We start from the raw sequence: 20,008 nt of genomic DNA, 5'->3' as shown, positions 1-20,008 counted from the left end.
ATAAATGTTAGTGGAAAAATGGAGAATGACGGGGTGAAGGCATCCACTGTGATGGATGTTGAGTACAAGATGCAGATGGAAAATTTTTTGTTTTACTCTCAAAGATAACCAAGACCACGGCAGACAGTTGAGGAGGGGGACTGGCTGGGTAAAGCCATGTAATGGCAGAAACAGTTGCCTTTGATACCTTCAGTCTGCAGTGTTCATAATAACCGGTATGACTTTAGATTAGGTGTCCCTAACTACGCTGGACTTATCATGTAATTATCTGTATAATTACAGAGTAACTAGGTGTGATTACCTTGTCTTTACTGTGTAATACAGTGTAAGGCTATAATTAAGTATTCAATTGTAATTTTTACTAAGTACATAGGTATATAAATTATGGAGTAACAATTACAATTGATAACTTAATGATAGCATTCTGCTGTATTACACAGTAAGTACAAGGTAATATAACACCTAGTTACTGTGTAATTATACAGATAAGTCCAGCGTAGATAGAGACACCTAATCTAAAGTGGCACCAAGTAACTATAACCTATCATTTATTGGTCGCTTCACTACATTAACTAGCCTTTAACTAACATTAGCTTAAAGGTGCATTTGGTGCATTTCATGTTCATGTGGAGCTACATGGCAGCACGTGATTTTGCAGTGTACCAACTGTTTTTGAATGAGCAACAAAAAGCTGATCACATCTAGTCATTCAAATAAAGCACTACAGACCTTTCCATATTCTTGAAGATGTTGCATTTGTTATCGCGTCCTGTGAGTTGGAAGGCTAGGGCTGCATGGTGACTCTCCAGCACAGCTGTGTCGTTGTACAGGATGGCAAGTTCACTGCCTGCATTGCACAAGAAGGAGTTGGTGCGCCCTGGGTGGTCGACATCATGTACAGTTGCCGCTATCAGAGCAGCCACCTCATCGAGCTGATCTAGACTGCCCTGGAAATAACAGAAAAGGACAGATAAGCATGAAGTTTAAAATCAAATGTACTGTATTCAGAGAGGCTGCCAAGTTACACGAACATTAGAACAGTTGTAACGGCAGGCCATTTAACCCAAAAAGCTCACCAATCCTATCCACCCCATTTCTCTAAAAAAACATCAAGTTGAGTTTTGGAGGTCTTCTGGTATTTATTGGAATCCATTGTTCCCTCTCCCAGTGACATGTTCCCTGTGCCACTTGCAGCATCACAAGCCCAAAGCCTGACGTTGGAGCCATGCTTGTTGGAGATGTGTTGTTGTTTTCCTGCAATTCAGCACCCTTTTTTTTCTCCAAGCATACTTTTGCACATTGCGGCCAAAAAGTTCAATTTTGACTTCATCAGTCCACAAGACTTCCTTCCAAAATTCATCAGGCTTGTTTAGATGTTCATTTGCAGACTTCAGGTGCTGAATTGTGTGGCCAGGACACAGGAAAGGTTTTCTTCTGCTGACTCTACCGTGAAGGTCATATTTGTTCAGGAGCCACTGCACAGTAGAAGAGTGCACCACTACTCCAGAGTCTGCTAAATCTTCCTGAGGGTGTGTTGCAGTCAAACAGGGGTCTTTGTTTGCATTTCTAGCAATCCAACAAGCAGCTCTTTCAGAAAGTTTTCTTGGTCTTCCAGACCTCAACTTGACCTCCACTGTTCCTATTAACTGCCATTTCTTAATAACATCACAAACTGAGGAGACATCTACCTGAGAACACTTTTCTATCTTCTTGTAGCCTTCTCCTACTGTGTGAGCATCAATTCTTTATATTTCGGAGTGCTAGGCAGCTGCATAGAGGAGCCCATGGCTGCTGATTATTAGGACAAGCTGTGAGGAGTCAGAGAATCTGCATCTCCTGGGGTTTCCTTACTATGACTGTGAACAAGCCGTAGTCCTAATGAGCCAATGAAGGTCTGAGACCACCTTGGGAAAAGTTATCTGAGACCTCAAATATCTAGGGGTGCCCAAACTTTTACATGTTATTCTTTTCTTTTTTTCACTGTACAATTGTAGAAAACAAAAACAATACACTAAGCTCACTTATCTACTCACGGTAACATTTTAGGCAAGGGTGCCCAAACTTTTGCATGCCACTGTATGCACGTGATGCTAAAAGGAAAAAAAGATAATCTGATAGGCAAGTAAATAAACAAATGAATATGCAGGAGGAAAGTGTTTTGTATGTACAGTATTTATATATTTACATTTTTGAGTGGGTTGTACACTCAAGTCATTGAAGAGATGGACTTGAAACTTCACACTGTCTTAGGGACAGAAACGCTAAGGGAGCAGGTGTCGGGTCCCATCCAAAAGGAATTGTGATTTTTGTGTTATGTTTGCTCTGAAGTACGGATATTCCAAATGTTAAGATATGCAGAGTGCCAAGGATTAATGTTAATGTAAAACACCCAGAAGATGACAGTGAAGCACGATATTGTGATCATATACACCAAGAAAAGTCAGAACACCAGAGACGTCAAAACAAGAATGAGTGACCAGAATAAATGGACAAAGTAAAAATCAAAAGTCTGTGATGGTCCAGGTTAGCTCCATGTTCTTGGCAGTTTCAACCTGTCAATAGTCATAGTCTAAGGATGAGCCGGGCAAGTGAGGACACACACAGTCAAGAGGTAGGTGTAAAGTGCGTAGTGTGCTTAGTGCTTTTATTCCACAAAAATCCCTCATGTGCAAAAGGTGCAGTGCTCTTCATACAGTAAATACACAAAATTAATAATCCCAAATAAAAACAGATGAAAGTAAAGGTTAAAAGGCTTCAATAAATTATCAGTAACAAAATGGGGTTCAAATCACAGGCAGTTCCTTCCATTAAAATAGTCAAGCGCCTCAATGCATCTCATTACAATTTCTGCTTTTCCTATCAAGAAGCGAAAGGCCTACAGGTGCAAGTCAACCTTTAAAATCTGGAATTGGGGTCCCACTGCCAGTCCTGAACCCCACTCACGTGTCCCTCTACCTGTCCTTCAGTGTTGTAAGGGCGACACTGCACAACGGGGCCACTCCTGCCCCAGAATGTAGGAGCCCCCCTTTCTCCAGCTCCCCTCTCGAGCGCAACAAACTCTTCCCCTGGGGTACACTCAATGGAAATATATTTACATGAATATTTACTGGATATTTTTACATACAAACACACAATATATATTTAGAATACAGCATGCACAGAAATTAGAATGTATGATTATGCACTTATCTGAATTAAGCATTTGTTTTACTTTGTGATTCTAAACGTTATGAAATGTAATTATCTTTAAAGTACCATGAGATATTGCTGCTGCGACTTGAACATCTTGTTGGACTTAAAGGGGCTGCTCTTAACTGGTTCAGGTCATATCTAACTGGTAGACACTTTTCAGTGACTTTAAATTCCTCTTTTTCCTCTACTGCTCCTCTTAAATATGGTGTTTGGGTCCTATTTTATTCTCTATATACCTTCATCCTATTGGAGCGATTTTTAGGAAATTTAACATTTCTTTTCACTGCTATGCTGATGATACACAGGTTTATATTCCCGTCTGCAACTGTGCAATAAATCAACTCCACAACTGTGTGTCTGAACTAAGATCCTGGATGACTGATAATTTTCTTGATCTGAATCAAAATAAAACGGAGGTGCTTATAGTGGGTCCATCGGCTAAAGCCCAAATTGGTCTTGGACTTCTCGGGTCTTTCTCTGTCTTTTACAAATCTCAAATCCGCAATCTTGGTGTTATCTTTGACAGTAACCTCTCTTTTGAGAAACAGATTAATTCTGTAGTCAAGAGTTGCTTTTTCCAGCTTCGTTTTTTAAGTAAGATCAAGCCTTTTTTATCTTCTAGGGATCTTGAGAAAGCTACTCATGCTTTTATCTTTTCTCGCCTCGATTACTGCAACTCGCTGTATTCTGGGATTAGCAAATCTCTGATACACAGGCTACAGTTGGTCCAGAATGCTGCCGCTCGCTTTGTGGTTGGGGCAAGAAAGTCTGACTCTGTTTCTCTAATATTAGCTTGTTTACATTGGCTGCCTGTCAGTTTTCGAATTGACTTTAAAATCTTGTTGCTAGTTTTTAAATCTTTACGTGGGCTTGCTCCTGCCTATTTATCTGAATTGTGTGTTTTACATCAGCCATCCAGAGTGCTTAGATCTTCTGGTCAGCTGTCTCTTGTTGTCCCTCGTACTAAGTGTAAAACTAAGGGGGACAGAGCTTGTGCAGCTGCTGCTCCTCGCCTGTGGAACTCTTTACCTCATTACATAAAGGAGTCGTCTACAATTGAACTGTTCAAAATAAGATTAAAGACTCATTTCTATTCACTTGCATTCCGTGACATTCAGTAATACTGATGTTTCCTCTTTGTGATTATGTAACATTACTTCTATTTATTATTTATTTTTTTATGCTCATTTATTTTATTTCTGTTTATGTTACTTATGTTAATTGTATGTTTATTCTTCTTTTATTGTAAAGCACTTTGGCCACAGCATTCCTATGTTGTTTTAAATGTCCTATATAAATAAATTGACACTGACATATACTGTAATCTCACCAATATGGTGTAAGCACTGAATTGCATTGAGCCATAAATAGTCAGAACACTGGAATGCACCGAGATGCACCGAGTCTTCCATGTAATCACTCCACCAATGTAAAATGACACCCTGAAAGCCGACGCCAAAGACCAAGTTGAGGATTAGCAATAAGGGGGCGTCTTTGAAAATGCTAAACAGACGTCAGCTACTAGCATAATGAATAATGAACATGGTTGGGCATAACCTAATAAGGTGGGCATGACTGACAGTCAGTATAGGGCAATCATACAAAGGTGGTGATTAGCACTGCAGGCGTGTCAAAGTTCCTCATTTATGTTAAGTTATGATAAGCTATGTATGAAAATGTCTTCATGTTGTGGACAGAGCACGGCCGTTCAGTATCTTTAATAAACATCTAAACTTACACCAGAAGGCTTTTGTGATTTCCTGGCTTTGGATATTATTGGTTTGGCATCTTATTCTACGATGACTTCTGACCACCTGCCTCCACACCATACTGCACAGGCTCTATCATTCCTGCTTCTCGCTGTCTTCATCTTTAACCTCTGCTCTCATATTGTCTTCTTTTCATTCTCTCCTCTCTTGTTTCCTGCCTAGGCTCTTACTTTATCCCTCCATGGGTGTGCTGTTTTAGTCATTGAGACCATCCATCCATCCATTTTCCAACCCGCTCACGTTCAAGCGCGATCATCTCCAGTCACCCTATTAAACATCCTGGGGCTGCATGAGCATGCGCAGCCATGGAGGCAGAGCCACACTGTTCATATCTATTTAAAAATCGCACACCGCCATGAACCCTGCCATACCACAAAGTCAGATTTAGAGGGGAGTCGTAACACAAAGTCCTAACATTTGGGCCTAAACAATCGCAGTGAAGACCAGGTGCTTTAATCCAATGAGGGATAATGTAAAGTGTGACCACCCCCATATTTACAGTGTAGCGTCCATTATGTCATCATTGCGACAGTTGTGTTCATTTGAACTTCAAAATTGTTTCATGTAAATAAAGAAAACTAAAATGTAAAGGAAAATCTACTTTCAATTTATAAAGTGAAACGTGAAAATATTAACAAAAATGGAATCCTCGTGACAAACATACACATATAAACAAATGTTAATACAATGCCTTACTATGTTTACTTACCATGTACCCTAGGCTGTAGGGCATCACGCCCCAGTATTTGGTCACAGGTGTGAGGAACCAGGGCACTTGGGAATTTAAAGGATATGAGCTTGTGGGTACAGACATCCCTCGCTACTGCGGTGTAGACACTGCCATGATTGCCTAGCTCATGAATGTTGATATTTAGAAGGCTGCTTCACCAATGTCTCAACAAGCCTTGCAATCTTTTGCAATATGCAGCCCAGATGTCCACTCGGGAATTTTTGGGTCCTGCTGGCTCAGGTTCAGGTTCTAACCCAGGGGTGTCCAACTCCGGGCCTGGAGGGCCACAGTGGCTGCAGGTTTTCATTGTAACCCTTTTCCTAATCAGTATCTAGTTTTCGCTGCTAATTAACTCCTTTTCCCTTCATTTTAATAGCCCTGTTTTTAAGGATTCAGTCCTCTGAATTGATTTGTTTCTTCATTAAATGGCAGCCAAACAGATGACCCGCTGAAATGGAACGTCAAACTCCAGCCAATTTCACTCCACTCAGTTTCTTAATGAGAAGCCGATTCTTCCTGTTCATTAAAGCCGTTATCGAATATCAGGACTTGTTGCTGCTCTCATTCTGCCACAGCAGACTGTCGATTTTCTGTTTTTTCTAAGATCATTGTCAAGGTGTTTTGGTGACCTGAGCAAACCAACACGACTGAGACGTTCACCTTTCTTTATTTTCAGGTTAGCTGGTCATGTGGCAGCTTGTTTTGTGTCTCATTATTGTTTGGCTGCTCATTAAGGAAAACTAAGGGGTCTGAGTCACGTCCATTAAAACTAAAGCAAAACACGTTAATCAGCAGCAAAAATGGCTCAGTAATTAAGAAGATGGTTAGAATGAAAACATGCAGCCACTGCAACCCACCAGGACTGGAGTTGGACACCTGTGTTCTAACCTAAATCAAAGAAAGCAGCATCTAATCTAGATAAACTGAAGACTAGAAGATGAAACCTGTGGCAGAATACTATCCATCCATCCATTTTCCAACCCGCTGTATCTGAACACAGGGTCACGGGGGTCTACTGGAGCCAAGCATAATACTACAATACGGTAATTGTATTATACATAACATAAGTAAAGAAAGATGGCACAATTGTTTAAACGGCTGTCCCAAAGTTCCACTATGTGGGTTCAAATCCCAGCCATGGCACAGGCTTTGGAGTTGGCACGTTTTTGCCACTATCTCCAGTTTTCTTTCAGTATTTCTGTTGAATAAAAATTAGTCTGGCATGAGAAAGCTTGTGTGCAGTGAATGGATGCCCCATCCAAGGTTGGCTCCTGCCTTGGACCTAATGCTCCTAGTATGAGCCCCCTGGCTCCCCAAAAATCTTGAACGAGTTGACCAGGTTAGAAAATGGATACACAAGATAAATGATGTGGCTCTACCTACCTTGACTCTTTCCTTTCGAAGGAAGTGGGCAGTGGCGTGTAGGACATCTGCAGCATGTGTCGAGTTGTGGTAGGAGTTGGAGGCATGGTAATTAGCTTCAATCACTTGTAGCCAGGACCTCAGTGAAGCTTCCGAGCAGCTCAGAAACTCACACACTCGAAACTGGGCAAAGATTTTCAGTCCAAGGTAAGTGAGGGGCCTACGAATCACATGTAAAAATGAATTTTATGTTTGGCATCTTTTATTAGGAGACTTTTAATCAGGAATACAACTATGTCATTTCAAGTAATGGAAACATAAAAATATAAACTGTTGATTGCAAGATAAATATGCTTAATGGAAAGAAATGGGCAATTTCTCATAGCACATTAGCGAATGGAAAACCACACTTTATCTGTTTTGCCTTTATAAAGTACTTTATAAGCGCTGTAGAAACTGCAAAAACTGCAAAAATCTTCCTCTTGGCCAGTCTGTAATCATCAATTAGCCTAAAGGCAGTGGTACAATACACAACACGACTTAACGAATGCAGGACATCAGATTACAGGACTCAGAATCACAGGAGATACCAAATTATACAACCCCATGCAGATTTTTCAGCACAGTTTTACATTTCCAAGGTGTCGTCAATTTGCTGCACTCTGATAGGCAATAATGTGCTGCCTGAGAGAGCCGGTGTCTGTAAGAAGGCGTTTCAGTTATGGCGAGTTCAGCTGCAATCTCGGCTCTTTTAGTTTCCTTTTTTGGTTCTGTCCTAGTATGAGGGATGCAAGACATCAGGCAGACAAGCCTGTCTTCTCTTGGTGCGGCCCAGAACACCCACGTTCTTCCTTTTTACAGGACCCTATTAGATGAGATGTAGTTCCACGTGAGCACTTATTAGTTGTCATCTGCCATTCGCACACAAGCCCACCACTTCGTCAGGGGAGAACTCATGTGTGCCTGGGGCGGATCTTCTCTCATACTAATGAAGCTTAAGCTTCAGGGCCCCTAATCCCGGGGGGGTCCCCAGACATGCCTTTAGTGAGGTCCACTAGTTTTTCAAAAAAATACTGTAATTCACTAACGCATCGAAGGTGTAGTGTTTAAATTTAAAAGACGTGTGTGGTGATCTGTCGTGGAACAACCCCACTGAAGAAGATAACAGTGGTCACCCAGACCTTGTTCCTGGTTGCAAGGGGTCCCTGTAACAGTTGGCCGGGAGTGAAGGTGTGTGTCACGACTGCCTTTGACTTGAGATTATGTGATATTATGTAAAAGAAGTCTGTGATTGTAAAACGCTGGTGTTGTGTGACAACGGCTCAGCCTGCACGTGTAGGATATAAAAAGAAACTGATGAGTGCAGGGAGAAAGGGCAACCGCCACTCAATGTCCTCTACCAATATGTGCTGTCCATAAAAACAGTACATCTGAATCGAATAATTTCAAATGTAACAAACATTAACTGTAAGAAACTAACTAGTAAGTGATCTGCATGGAATGTGTATGGTTTTAATTTTACTGTAAGAAGCATATCAGAGTCTAGAGAAAGAGCAGTAACAGCAGGGGGCTCACGTAGCCTTTGCTTATACACAGGACACGGTATCTGTGGATGACATGGCATATGAAATATCACTTTCATTGTGTTTATAGTGTAAAACCATGAACATAAATTTACTTGATGGTCCACTGATGCAAAGGTCAGCACCCCAGCTTTACAGCACCAGTGTCCTTTGCTCAAATCCTGTCCCAGTTATTGTCTGTGCAGTGTCTGCATATTCTCCCAAAATCTGTCCGACTTTCTTAAGGTACTTTATCTCCCTCATCTAAAAGATGCACGCCGACAACTTTAAATTGCCCCGGTGTAAATAAGCATGAGTGCATGCTTGAGTATACCATGCAGAAGACTGGCACCCTGCCTCGTTCAAGATGCTGCCAGGATAAATTCCAGGTCTCAGCAACAATGTAGTGGACTAAGCAGGTTTGGACATGGAATATTATTCTTGGCGTGTCTTAATGATGTATGTGATGTTAAATTGCATTCTCTCAGGTCAGACATGTTTTGGTGTGTGTTCACATTTGTACATTGTCGACAGTAAAGCTACAACATGGTGATACAAGCACTGCTTTCTTTTAAAACGTCTGTCTCTAAAAATGCACATGTAATGTTTAGACTGAATTTACTGTATCAAGCCCATTTTAGCTGACGTACAGCTCCTGATGCCTAAAAGTTGGTTTCTTTAAAAAAAAAACTAACAGTTCCTTACATTAAAATTAGACAATGAACACTTAAAGTACTGTATAAACTGTACCCTTTTAAAAATAAACAAAGAAATGTGAAATCTTGAACGTATGGTTGGCTATCTAGCACGTTAAGAAAACCAGGACTTAGCCCGTGTTATTGTATGCACATTCTTAAAAATAAAGGTGCTAGAGCGTTCTTCAGAGCAATGTCATAGGGGAACCATTTTTGAATCCCACAAGACCCATCCACATGAAGGTTTCAGAAAGAGCCTTTATTTATTTAAATCTGTAAAAGGGCACCACGCCACAAACAGATGGTAGCAGATTTGTGAAACACTAATGTGTTCCTGGTTTAAAAGGCGTCTCGCTGCATACTTACAGTTACTCAGGCCTAGTCCAGGTTTTCTTAATCTGTTAGTGTCCTGCTAGGTAGCCTAACGTAAATTAAAGATTTCATTTTTTACTACATTATTAGGATGTTATTCAAAGCACAAAGAACCCTTCCAACAATTAAATTTGGTCAAGCAGTGACGCTCCAAGGAATCACACAACCCAGTAAAGAACCATAAAAGAAGCAGCATTTTTAAGAGTCTATATGGGCATCTCACCTGTATTTAGAGAGTGTGTGAGTATCAACCAAATGATTGACAAAGAAGTCTTAACTTTACACAGCATTACTAGAAATGAACAATTAATTACTGTCAATGCATTGCAATTGTTGAATTTCAATTACAGGGAGAGAAGCTTTGTTCACATTTAAAACGGACCACATGAAGCTTTAACCTTGGTAAGTACAAGACAAATCACCTTTTATGAGTGGCTGTCTCTAATTCAAAGATGTTGAAGTCCCACTGTTCTTCCATATCCAACAGTTGTGCAATTTGAGGGGGGATATCATTAAGAGTGATGGGCACCACCATCTGGCTGTGACTGTCAGTCATGTCTGGAGACAAAGAGACGAGGTGTTAATGTTAATCGATGAATTCTTCTTTAAGAGGGCCAGAGAATTAGAAGACAGGAGTCCTGGTGTCATACTGTACTGTATATTCAGTCAGGCTAACACACCTCAACATGCAAGATGCACATCTTTATTATCTATGTCTGTGGATCAATGCTAGAATTTCTAAACTGTTCTGAACGCTTTGTACAGCATATTTAAAATGTTTAATGCTCTAGAGCAGGGGTACACAAAGTTGGTCCTGGAGGGCTGCAGTGGCTGAAGCGTTTTGTTAAAACCTGATTGCTTAATTAGAAGCCAATCCTTGCCAATAACAGAACTTATTTAATTTTATGGCTTGTTAGTGTTTTCATTCTGCCAAGTTGTAGATTTTTCCTTTCCAAGAGGGTATCCTCCTAATGATTTGTAGACTGAAGCGGATGAGTAATTCTCAGTCCTTCACTTTTACCTCCTAATTTTTCTTCCAGATATTTTATTAAACCAGACAGTTCACGACGAATAAACACACAAAGGTGTAAATGGAAACAAGTTAGATGAAGAACTGCTGGTTCCTTTGCTGTGTGCATCTCAGAACAGGAGTGTTAGTGAACGGTCGACATGGGCTCAGATATGCTCAAATTCTATGACTAAGCAATAAAAACGTATAATCAGGGAGATGCATAGGATATCTTCATTTTCAGAAAGTATTTGATAAGGTCCCACTTAGAGATTGGGCATCAAAATAAAAAAGTGGGAGTTCACGGTATTCTGTGTAGATGGGGGCAGAACTGGCTCAGACACAGGAAGCTGAGGGTGATGGTGTGAGGAACCTCATCAGAATTGGCCGATGGTGACCAGCAGGGGTCAGTGCTTGGGCTGGTGCTATTTTTAATATATATATAAATGACTTGGATAGGAATATAAGTAACAAGCTGGTTAAGTTTGCAGAAGATGCCAAACTAGTTGGATTAGCAGATAATCAAGAATCTGTTGAATCATCACAGAAGGACTTGGACAGCATACAGGCTTGTTCTTTATTTCGCCTTCTACAATTTCTTGTATTAGGAATTTGTTAGTTTTCGCATACCCGTTGAGGTCAGAGCGCAGGGTCAGCCATTGTACAGCGCCCCTGGAGCAATTACAGGTTAAGGGTCTTGCTCAAGGGCCCAGCAGAGTAGGATCTCTTTTGACAGTGACGGGGATTTGAACCGGCAACCTTCTGGATACCAGCGCAGATCCTTAGCCTCAGAGCCACCCCTCCGCCCGTACAGGCTTGGGCAGATTTGTGGCAGATGAAACTGAACGTAAGTAAATGTGAAGTGTTACATGTAAGAAGTAAAAATGTTAGGTTTGAATACACAATGGCAGGTCTGGGAATTGAAAGTTCACCTTATGAGAAGGATTTAGGAGTCATAGTGGACTCTACACTATCAACCAGACAGTGTTCAGAAGCCAATAAGAAGGCCAACAGAATGTCAGGTTATATAGCGCCCTGATGTGTGGAGTACAAGTCCAAGGAGGATATGCTGAGGCTTTATAACACACTGGTGAGGCCTCATCTGGAGTACTGTGGGCAGGTTTGGTCTGTAGGCTACAAAAAGGACATAGCAGCGCTAGAGAAAGACCAGAGAAGAGTGACTACTGCGGAGGAACCTTGTCAGTTTAAGCAAACGGCCATTATGAGGTGACATGATTAATCTAGGCCAGGGGTGGTGAACTCCAGGCCTCGAGTGCCGCAGTGGCTGCAGGTTTTCATTCTTACCATCTTCTTAATTAGTGACCAGTTTTTGCTGCTGTTTACTTCTTTTAATTTACTTGACTCAGGCCCTTTAGTTGTTTCTTTTTCTTTAATTAGCAGCCAAACAATAATGAGACACAAAACAAGCCACCACATGACCAGCTCCTCTGTGCCCATTACACAATATCTGAAATTAAAGAGAGGTGATGGTCTTGGTAAGGTTGATCTCTCAGGTCACCAAAACATTTTGACGGTGTTCTTAGAAAGAACTGAAAAACAACAGTTATGGAAATGTGTGCTGTGGCAGAATGAGAGCAGCAACAAGCCATGGAATTAAATAACGGGTTTAATTAAGAGCAAGAATTGGCTTCTCATTAAGAAAATGATTGGTGTGAAATTGGTTAGAGTTTGAAGCCCCCAGTTTAGCTGGTCATCTGTTGGCTCGTCTCACATCTCATTTCTGCTTGGCTGTCACTCAATGAATAAAGGAACCAATTCAGAGGGCTGAACTCTTCTAACAGGGATCTTAAAGTGATGGGGAAAAAGTGAATTAGCAGTGAAAACTGGTCACTGATTAGGAAAAGGGTCAGAATGAAAACCTGCAGCCACTGCGGCCCTCCAGGCATGGAGTTCAACACCGCTGATCTAGGTGGTTACTTTGCTCAACAAGAATACAATGGCACAGGGAGAAACTTGTTAAGGGTAAATTTCACACAAACATCACAAAGTTTTTCTTCATGCAGAGCGCCATAGGAACATGGAACAGATTACCAAGTAGTGTGGTAGACAGTAGGACTTTAGGGACCTTCAGATCTTGAGCTGATGTTCTTTTAGAGAAATTAGATGGACAGTATGGGTGAGCTTTGTTGGACTATTCTTATACATTTTCTAACGTAAAAAATGAATAAAAAAGGGTTCTTCTCAAGCTGTATAACACAAATTTACAGCAATGTGTGCAGTTCTGGTTGCAAGGCCTACAATTAAGACATGGCGGCACTAGAAACTACCAGGGAAGTGTCAACACAAGCTAAGGAAAAATCAGCCTCTTCCATTCAGAGCAGAGAAGACTGTGTAGGGAACTGAACCTGAGGTTCAAAATTCTTAGAAGTATCAACTCCAGGCATCTCACAAGAATACACAAATTAAAATACACTCAAATTTCATGGAGAAAAATCATGGCAGGTACAACCAAGTTAATCAGCACACGTCAGAAAGCAGTTACTGTTAGAGAGTAATGGATATTAGTTATGTATGTCAAAGCTGACACACTACAATTATTTAAAGAATAACTGGATAAGCTACTTGGATAAATTAGGAATAAGATAGACAGCTGGAGGAAGTGGACGGCCCCCCTTTATTAAGCCTGAAATAACCACCGCCAAGATGTGGCTGCTGTGTTACACTGTAAGCCTGACAGAAACAGATTTGACGGTTTGATCAAAATAGTGAATTTTCCAGGCCAACAAAGGGACTGATTATTGTGGCTGGCATCAAAAACTCAAATTCTTAACTCTTTAGATCAACAACTTTAAGGGTTTTCATTTGTACATCTATTAGTCACTTATTGTAACCTGACACAAAAAGGCCTTTAGTTAAGGTCTTGTTACATAGCAGTAACTTACTAAGAGATGCATCTTGGTAGCCCCCTATTCTAAAGTGACACCCGTGCGAGTGTTAAAATTGCAGACTCTTGAAAAGCAAAAATTACAACACATGTACTTACTTTTTGAGAAGACGTATTCATTTCCTGAAAGTCTCCGTAAGCCATCCTGAAACATACATAAAATCAGAAGAAGGACCTGAACAGGCTGCTGTAGAAGCTGCTTTCTTTTCCTTCCCATACTGTATGCACCTATTCAAGCCATCAGTTTAACTTGATTGTACATAACACCTTTAATGGTAAACCTCACTCAAGAAGACAGCTGTGATGTTGACACAAATGGAGCACAGACACTGGTGTAATGGTTTGTTTGTAGCCACACATTTAGCCAGCAACTAAAAACTAATCAATATCAGGTTCAACTCTTCATCCGCTATTGTAATGCCACTGGCACACTGCCCTACTGATTATCTATCCATTCGTCCATACTCGACCCACTTAACCGATTCAGAGTTATGGGAGACCAGTGCCTGTTGTGGCAGCAGTAGGCAGGAAGCAACCCTGGACATGGTGCCAGTCTATTACTGGGCACATTCATGGACATGCCACACTTCCTCAAATGATTTTAATTAAGATTTTGTCAGCTCACTTCACACTTTAATTTTCTGCAAGTGAGGCAAAAATGCACACAGATGGAGAGGAGGAGCGAGTGTATGAATTCCATATAGGACCTGAACCTCGGAACAGTAAGACAACACTACTGAAACACAGGGTTTTGCTTCAGAAGTAAGTCAGCAAAAGAACAGACTGAGGACTGGAGCCAGGAGCCCTTCTTTGACCAGAATGATGACAGAAAAGTTCTTAAAGTGGCTTTAATGTGAATTTCCCCTTGGGATTAATAGATTATCTATCTATCTATCTATCTATCTATCTATCTATCTATCTATCTATCTATCTATCTATCTATCTATCTATCTATCTATCTATCTATCTATCTATCTATCTATCTATCTATCTATCTATCTATCTATCTATCTATCTATCTATCTATCTATCTATCTATCTAAACGAAAATCAAAAAACACTTGGCTCCAGAGTAGTAAGTGGCCATTTGCTTCACTACTCTGCAGAAGAGCTCTCTCCAACATTCCACTCCATATTTGAAATGTCCTTAGATTTACAGCAAGTAACCAGCTAATGGAAACAGGCAACTGTTATTTCATTGGCAAGAACTGCACACCCCAAAGCATTAGGTGATTTTAGACCATTGGCATTAACTTCTCATATCATGAAATCCTTTGAGAAATTAATTAAGAGACAACTACTCTTCTGGACCCTCGCCAATCTACATACAGAGCAAAGAGGGGTGTGGAGGACGCCACAGCAACACTTCTGAATTTACTATATGAGCACCTGGAAGGATCAAAAAAACACACAAGATTGCTGTTTATGGACTTTTCGTCAGCTTTTAACACGATCGAGCTCCACATTTTAGCTGACAAACTGATGGATGAAGTCTGTTTGCACCCTAACTTGGTGAGGTGGATTCTGGACTTTCTAACAAACAGAACACAAAGAGTGAGTGTTAATGGCTGTCTCCCTGATAGCCTAAGTGCATCTGTGGGTACTCCGCAAGGGGGCCGCCTGTCTCCTCTTTTGTTTATCTTACATACATATGAGTGTAGGAGTTTACACAAGGATAGACACATACTGAACAGACAACTCTGTCATTGGGAGTCTTTTACAAGATAAGGAAGACAGCCATGGACCTACTGTTGATGAGTTTGTACGATGGGGTGATCACTGCTATTCACTTTTGAATATTTCTAAAACAAAAGACACGGTTGTAGATTTCAGGTGCTCCCCACCATCCACTCAGCCTTAACCTTAGTTAAAAAGGAGACAGTGGAGATGGTAGAGCAATACAAATATCTGGGAAGAATCATTGATAACAAACTAAACTTTGATCTTAACACAGCGCAAATTTGTAAAAAAGGGGTGACAATGTTACGACTTTTATTTCTTATGGAACTCCAACCATTTTAAAGTGGACACCACCATAGTGACACTTTTTATAAGTCGTTTATTGAATCCATTGTTACATTTGCTTTTATTTGTTGGTTTGGTAACCTCTGCAATCAGAATATAAACCATCTTAACAACATTATAAAAATTAGCAGTAAAATTATTGGCTCACAGCAGGCCTTTATCACTGAAATGTTTTGCACACAGGTTAGAAAGAAAGCCAACTGAATTCTGTCAGAGAGCAGCCATCCTCTTTTCTTTAAATTCCAGCTGTTGCCACCAAGTTGCAGATTTAGATTTCCAAACATGAACAACAACAAGTTGAAGGACTTTTTTTATTCCTAGAGCTATAAGCATTTTAAATTCCGTTACTTGTAGGGATGATGCTAAATGTTAAATTCTGTTTTATTGCTTTCTGTACTGTTTAGAGTAATAATTGTTCTTGTGCTAATCTTGAGTGTGTGTTTATGTAATAACATTGGTTGCCAAATGTCGTGTCTTTGTTTATTTTTTGGATCTGTATAACAATGTCTTCCGCAAACAGATTTCCCTCTGGGATAATGAAGTCCACCTAACCTAACCGGCATAAGAAATAAATAACTGTATTTAAAATGAAAATAATGTCTACTATAATAAACTCACTGGCTGATTCTGCTCATATCTGCAGGAGTCCCAATGTAGCTCCTGTAGTACAACTGATAAAATAACAGCGCTCTGCACTGTTAGGATTTTGCTGAATCCTTTTCTTTAAAATTAGAATTTCTCTACCAGAAACCGTTTCTGTGAAATATCAGATTCAGTGACAAATTGGTGATTTTTTAAAAATAAGTTACATTTTTCTTATGACAGAAGTATTTTTCACACTCAGAATATAATTTGAAATATCAATAGCAGGCTTCCTCATTCTTAATATTAGTTAAGAAATCCCCAAATCAAGTATTTGCTCCACGCTTTTTGTTCCTCATCAGCATTTTTTTTCTGTCTTCTTATTTCTACTAAATAGCCAGGGCGTCATGTTTAGCAGGTTGTAGCAGTGCTACTTAAGAACTGCATCTCCCCGCAGCCCTGCTGGGGTCAAAGGTCGCCACAGGCAGTTAAAAGGAGGGTAGAGGGCAAAAAGAAGAAAAAAGTTTGTTTTGTTTTGGTGCGGTGTGTGTTGCGGTTATCTGTCGTCTCTGCCTGCTGTTATTGGTTCTCTAATCTTTTTGTCCAGGACTGTATTCGTTTGTTGGGGGTCTGGATTGTCTGTCTACCTGTACACTGAGAACTGTGTTGGATTAATTGGTTTTCCGGAAGATTGGAGCGCTCCTGAATCAACCATCAACATCATCAGTAACTACCGGTAGGACTGTATTTTTCCTTCTCCATTTCAACATACAGATCGCTGGACTTAACTTGGTCACTTTTCGTCTTCATCCTGTTTGGTATATATGGACTTTGCTGTGTGGTGTTTGTGGTTATATGTAATATCGCCAAAGGGGTCAGGGGTGGTATTACTGTTTTCATTATTATTTCAGGTCATTATATTTGTAATTATTTGCCTTTCCCAGTGTGCTTTATTGCCTCTGTTTTGAATGTGTGTGTGGGTCGATCCAAGGCTGGGGACGTTCCTAAGATCTCTTCAATTAAAATAAATAAAGCACCGTCATCTTTGACGGTGTGAATCTTAGCGGCCCCTGACCGCTACAAGGTTACAAAGAAGCCTTTTTGTTGTCCAGAAGAGAGAAAATTGTTGTTTACATGTTTGTTTTTTTTTTTACAGAAATGTGCAGAGTCGGGTTGATCCATCCATTGTTTTGACCAGACAACAGCTAAGCAAACTGTGTGAAAATACAGCGCCTCTCTTTATTGAGACAACGAGACGTATTGGCTTTACAACTTTTAGAGGGGGGTAGACAGAATATAAAAGGAGGTGAAGGGAAACCCTGCTAGGGAACTCAATCCTGCCTTTCACTCCCGAGTGTCAGTAACATCTCGGCTGTCTGGCAGTAAAGGTCATTTTATTTTTCATGTTGTGCTTTTGTAGAGATTAAATATGTCACATGTCTACACAAACAAACTGGACAATTTTTGCTACATTTGTGGGGATTTCGCCATCGTGACACAGTGAAAGCTGCTTATACCACTTGTGACACAAGCCATTATTTCAATTGCTCAGTTGTTGAACAGAATGAAGTTTTGGCTCCTAAATTTTAAAAACGTACTACTTTTTATCTCTAAACAAAAGTGTAATCATCCTATGTTCATCTCTCCAAAACTGGTTGTGATAAATTCTGTTGTCAGATTTGGATTCAGCACCTGAAGGTCTATGAAGAACACCTAAAGTCTTTGCAGGCCGGTGTATTTAATTTGTAGTGAATTTCCCCTTGGGGATTAATAAAGTATCTATCTATCTATCTATCTATCTATCTATCTATCTATCTATCTATCTATCTATCTATCTATCTATCTGTCTGTCTGTCTGTCTGTCTGTCTGTCTGTCTGTCTGTCTGTCTGTCTGTCTGTCTGTCTGTCTGTATCATTTAAAATTAGAAAAGTAAAACTCAGCTCTCAGCATAACAACTCATTCATCAAACATGTCGTCAGCTAGCCATTTAATTAAATTTATTTATTTTTATTTACAAGCTAATTCATTTTTAGTATAGCTTTTTTTCAGCTGGTGGGCAGATGAATTCAGATGTGACTATGACTTAAACGTCCGCCTGTTAAACGCTTTGTGACTTGTCTACTCAGATATAAGGCAGCAGTAAAGCGGTCAGCTGGCCTAGCTTCTATAAATGCTGCCATGCCTTCTGCCCCCATTCAAGCGGGGTGACAGTTGTGGGAAAGTGGGCATACTGTATGTGAACCAGAGCCACTGGCTTGATGAATTTATATATTTCTTTCAGGTTATATAGTTTAGTGTGTTGATCAGTAGCAAAAACAATCTGAACTACTTACAGGAACTTACAACGTGAATGTGGAAAAGCCTGGGTGTGGATTTATTTTATAGACATTGTATGTTCTCTGTCATAACGTAACATTTTGAGACCTACTTAACCTAATTAGGGGCTTACAGGGCAGAGCCTGGCAGCACCAAGCAGCAACCAGCCTTGGACAGGATGCCAGCCCACTGCAGGCCCCAGAAGTGTGTGTAAGAGAGGAACTTCAAGTGGTCAAATAACCTAACAACACATGGTCTGTCTGGATTTTAATATTCTCCCTCTAACTGTGTAGGTTGCTTGTCGTACCAAAACACAGCACCTTCAAGCCTACTCAAGTTAAAGAAGGGTCACAAAGGATTGGAGCCCATGCTGAGGGCATCGGGTACAACACAAGTGCCAGCAGTGAAGGGGGCTCCTATCCATCACAAGCTCGATACATGCAAGAAATGGAGATATGGGAGGAAAACCCACCAGAACTGAGGGTCGGGGGTGTGGGTTTGTTCGAACTCTATGCAGACAATGACCAGGTACAGGATTTGAACCCATGGTGCTGGGTTTATTAGGCCACAATTTTAGTCGTGGCTTATTAATTACTTACAGAGCACTGACTGTTTGATGTAACGACAAATTACTAGCATTTCCTTATGAGATGATCTAAGGAGGTTTACATGTTGTATTGTAAAATTCTTTTAATATTCACCTTTTAATTCCAAAAACAAAATGAATTTACAACAATCCTTCCCATAACTTACTGTCATCAAGCCTCCCACAAGGTCACTGGTGTGTGGGTCGTCATCTTTGGTGCCCAGCTGAGGTGAGTATAGCTCTGTTGTCCTGAGGATTTCTAAAACTCTGTCCAAGGCTTCTGCTACGGTAACAGGACTGTTCTCCTGGGCTGCATTAATAATGTTGATGACCTACAGAAACAAACAGTTACAGTGAGAAATCGCACATTTCACACTGGTTGGATATTTTGATGTCACTACACAGTATGACCCCTCGGTACCCATGACTTCCTCACATGAGCTGCATTAAGTGATGAGGTGCCATCTTGTTCAAGATCAGCACCAGGCTTAGTGGTTCTCGTGGGAGCAACAAGAAGAATAGCAACAACCTCAGCAGAGTGATCTGTGCTTGTGTGTTTATTACGGCAGACCCAGTGACATGGCCGAAAGAGAAAGAAAGGCAGTAACATCTGGTGAGCATCAAGCAAATCACACAAGCTGATTATGTGAGGAGCCACCAGTAGTAATGCATTTTATTTTAGGACCAGTGATCTGTGTGTTTCACTAATCTAAAATAACTTCTATTAGAATGAGAAATACAGAAAATGTGCAAGTTAGACAGTCCACGAAGAACAAGAGTATCAAACCATATAATTAAGATATCGGCTCTGAAAATATATTTTTAAGGTTTTTTTTTTATAAGACCTACCCTGGTAAAAAAAAGAACGTGGAACTCTCAGTGATAATTCTGCACATATTGCT

The 20,008-nt window shown here is 40.4% G+C and overlaps 1 protein-coding gene across 1 annotated transcript in view; it reads right to left on the bottom strand.

The window, feature by feature from the left end:
- The window catches only part of pde8b (phosphodiesterase 8B), a 349,017-nt gene that overhangs the window by 36,610 nt on the left and 292,399 nt on the right, over nucleotides 1–20,008 (bottom strand). Inside the window, 5 exon segments of the mRNA XM_051929508.1 lie at nucleotides 730–947; nucleotides 7,075–7,273; nucleotides 10,105–10,240; nucleotides 13,696–13,741; nucleotides 19,274–19,438. Coding sequence (XP_051785468.1) covers nucleotides 730–947; nucleotides 7,075–7,273; nucleotides 10,105–10,240; nucleotides 13,696–13,741; nucleotides 19,274–19,438 — 764 coding nt within the window.

The sequence above is a fragment of the Erpetoichthys calabaricus genome, chromosome 7, assembly GCF_900747795.2.
Source record: "Erpetoichthys calabaricus chromosome 7, fErpCal1.3, whole genome shotgun sequence".
Lineage (NCBI taxonomy): Eukaryota > Metazoa > Chordata > Cladistia > Polypteriformes > Polypteridae > Erpetoichthys > Erpetoichthys calabaricus.
Note: the sequence above shows the minus strand (reverse complement) of the source record. Positions and strands in the feature narration are given on the sequence as shown.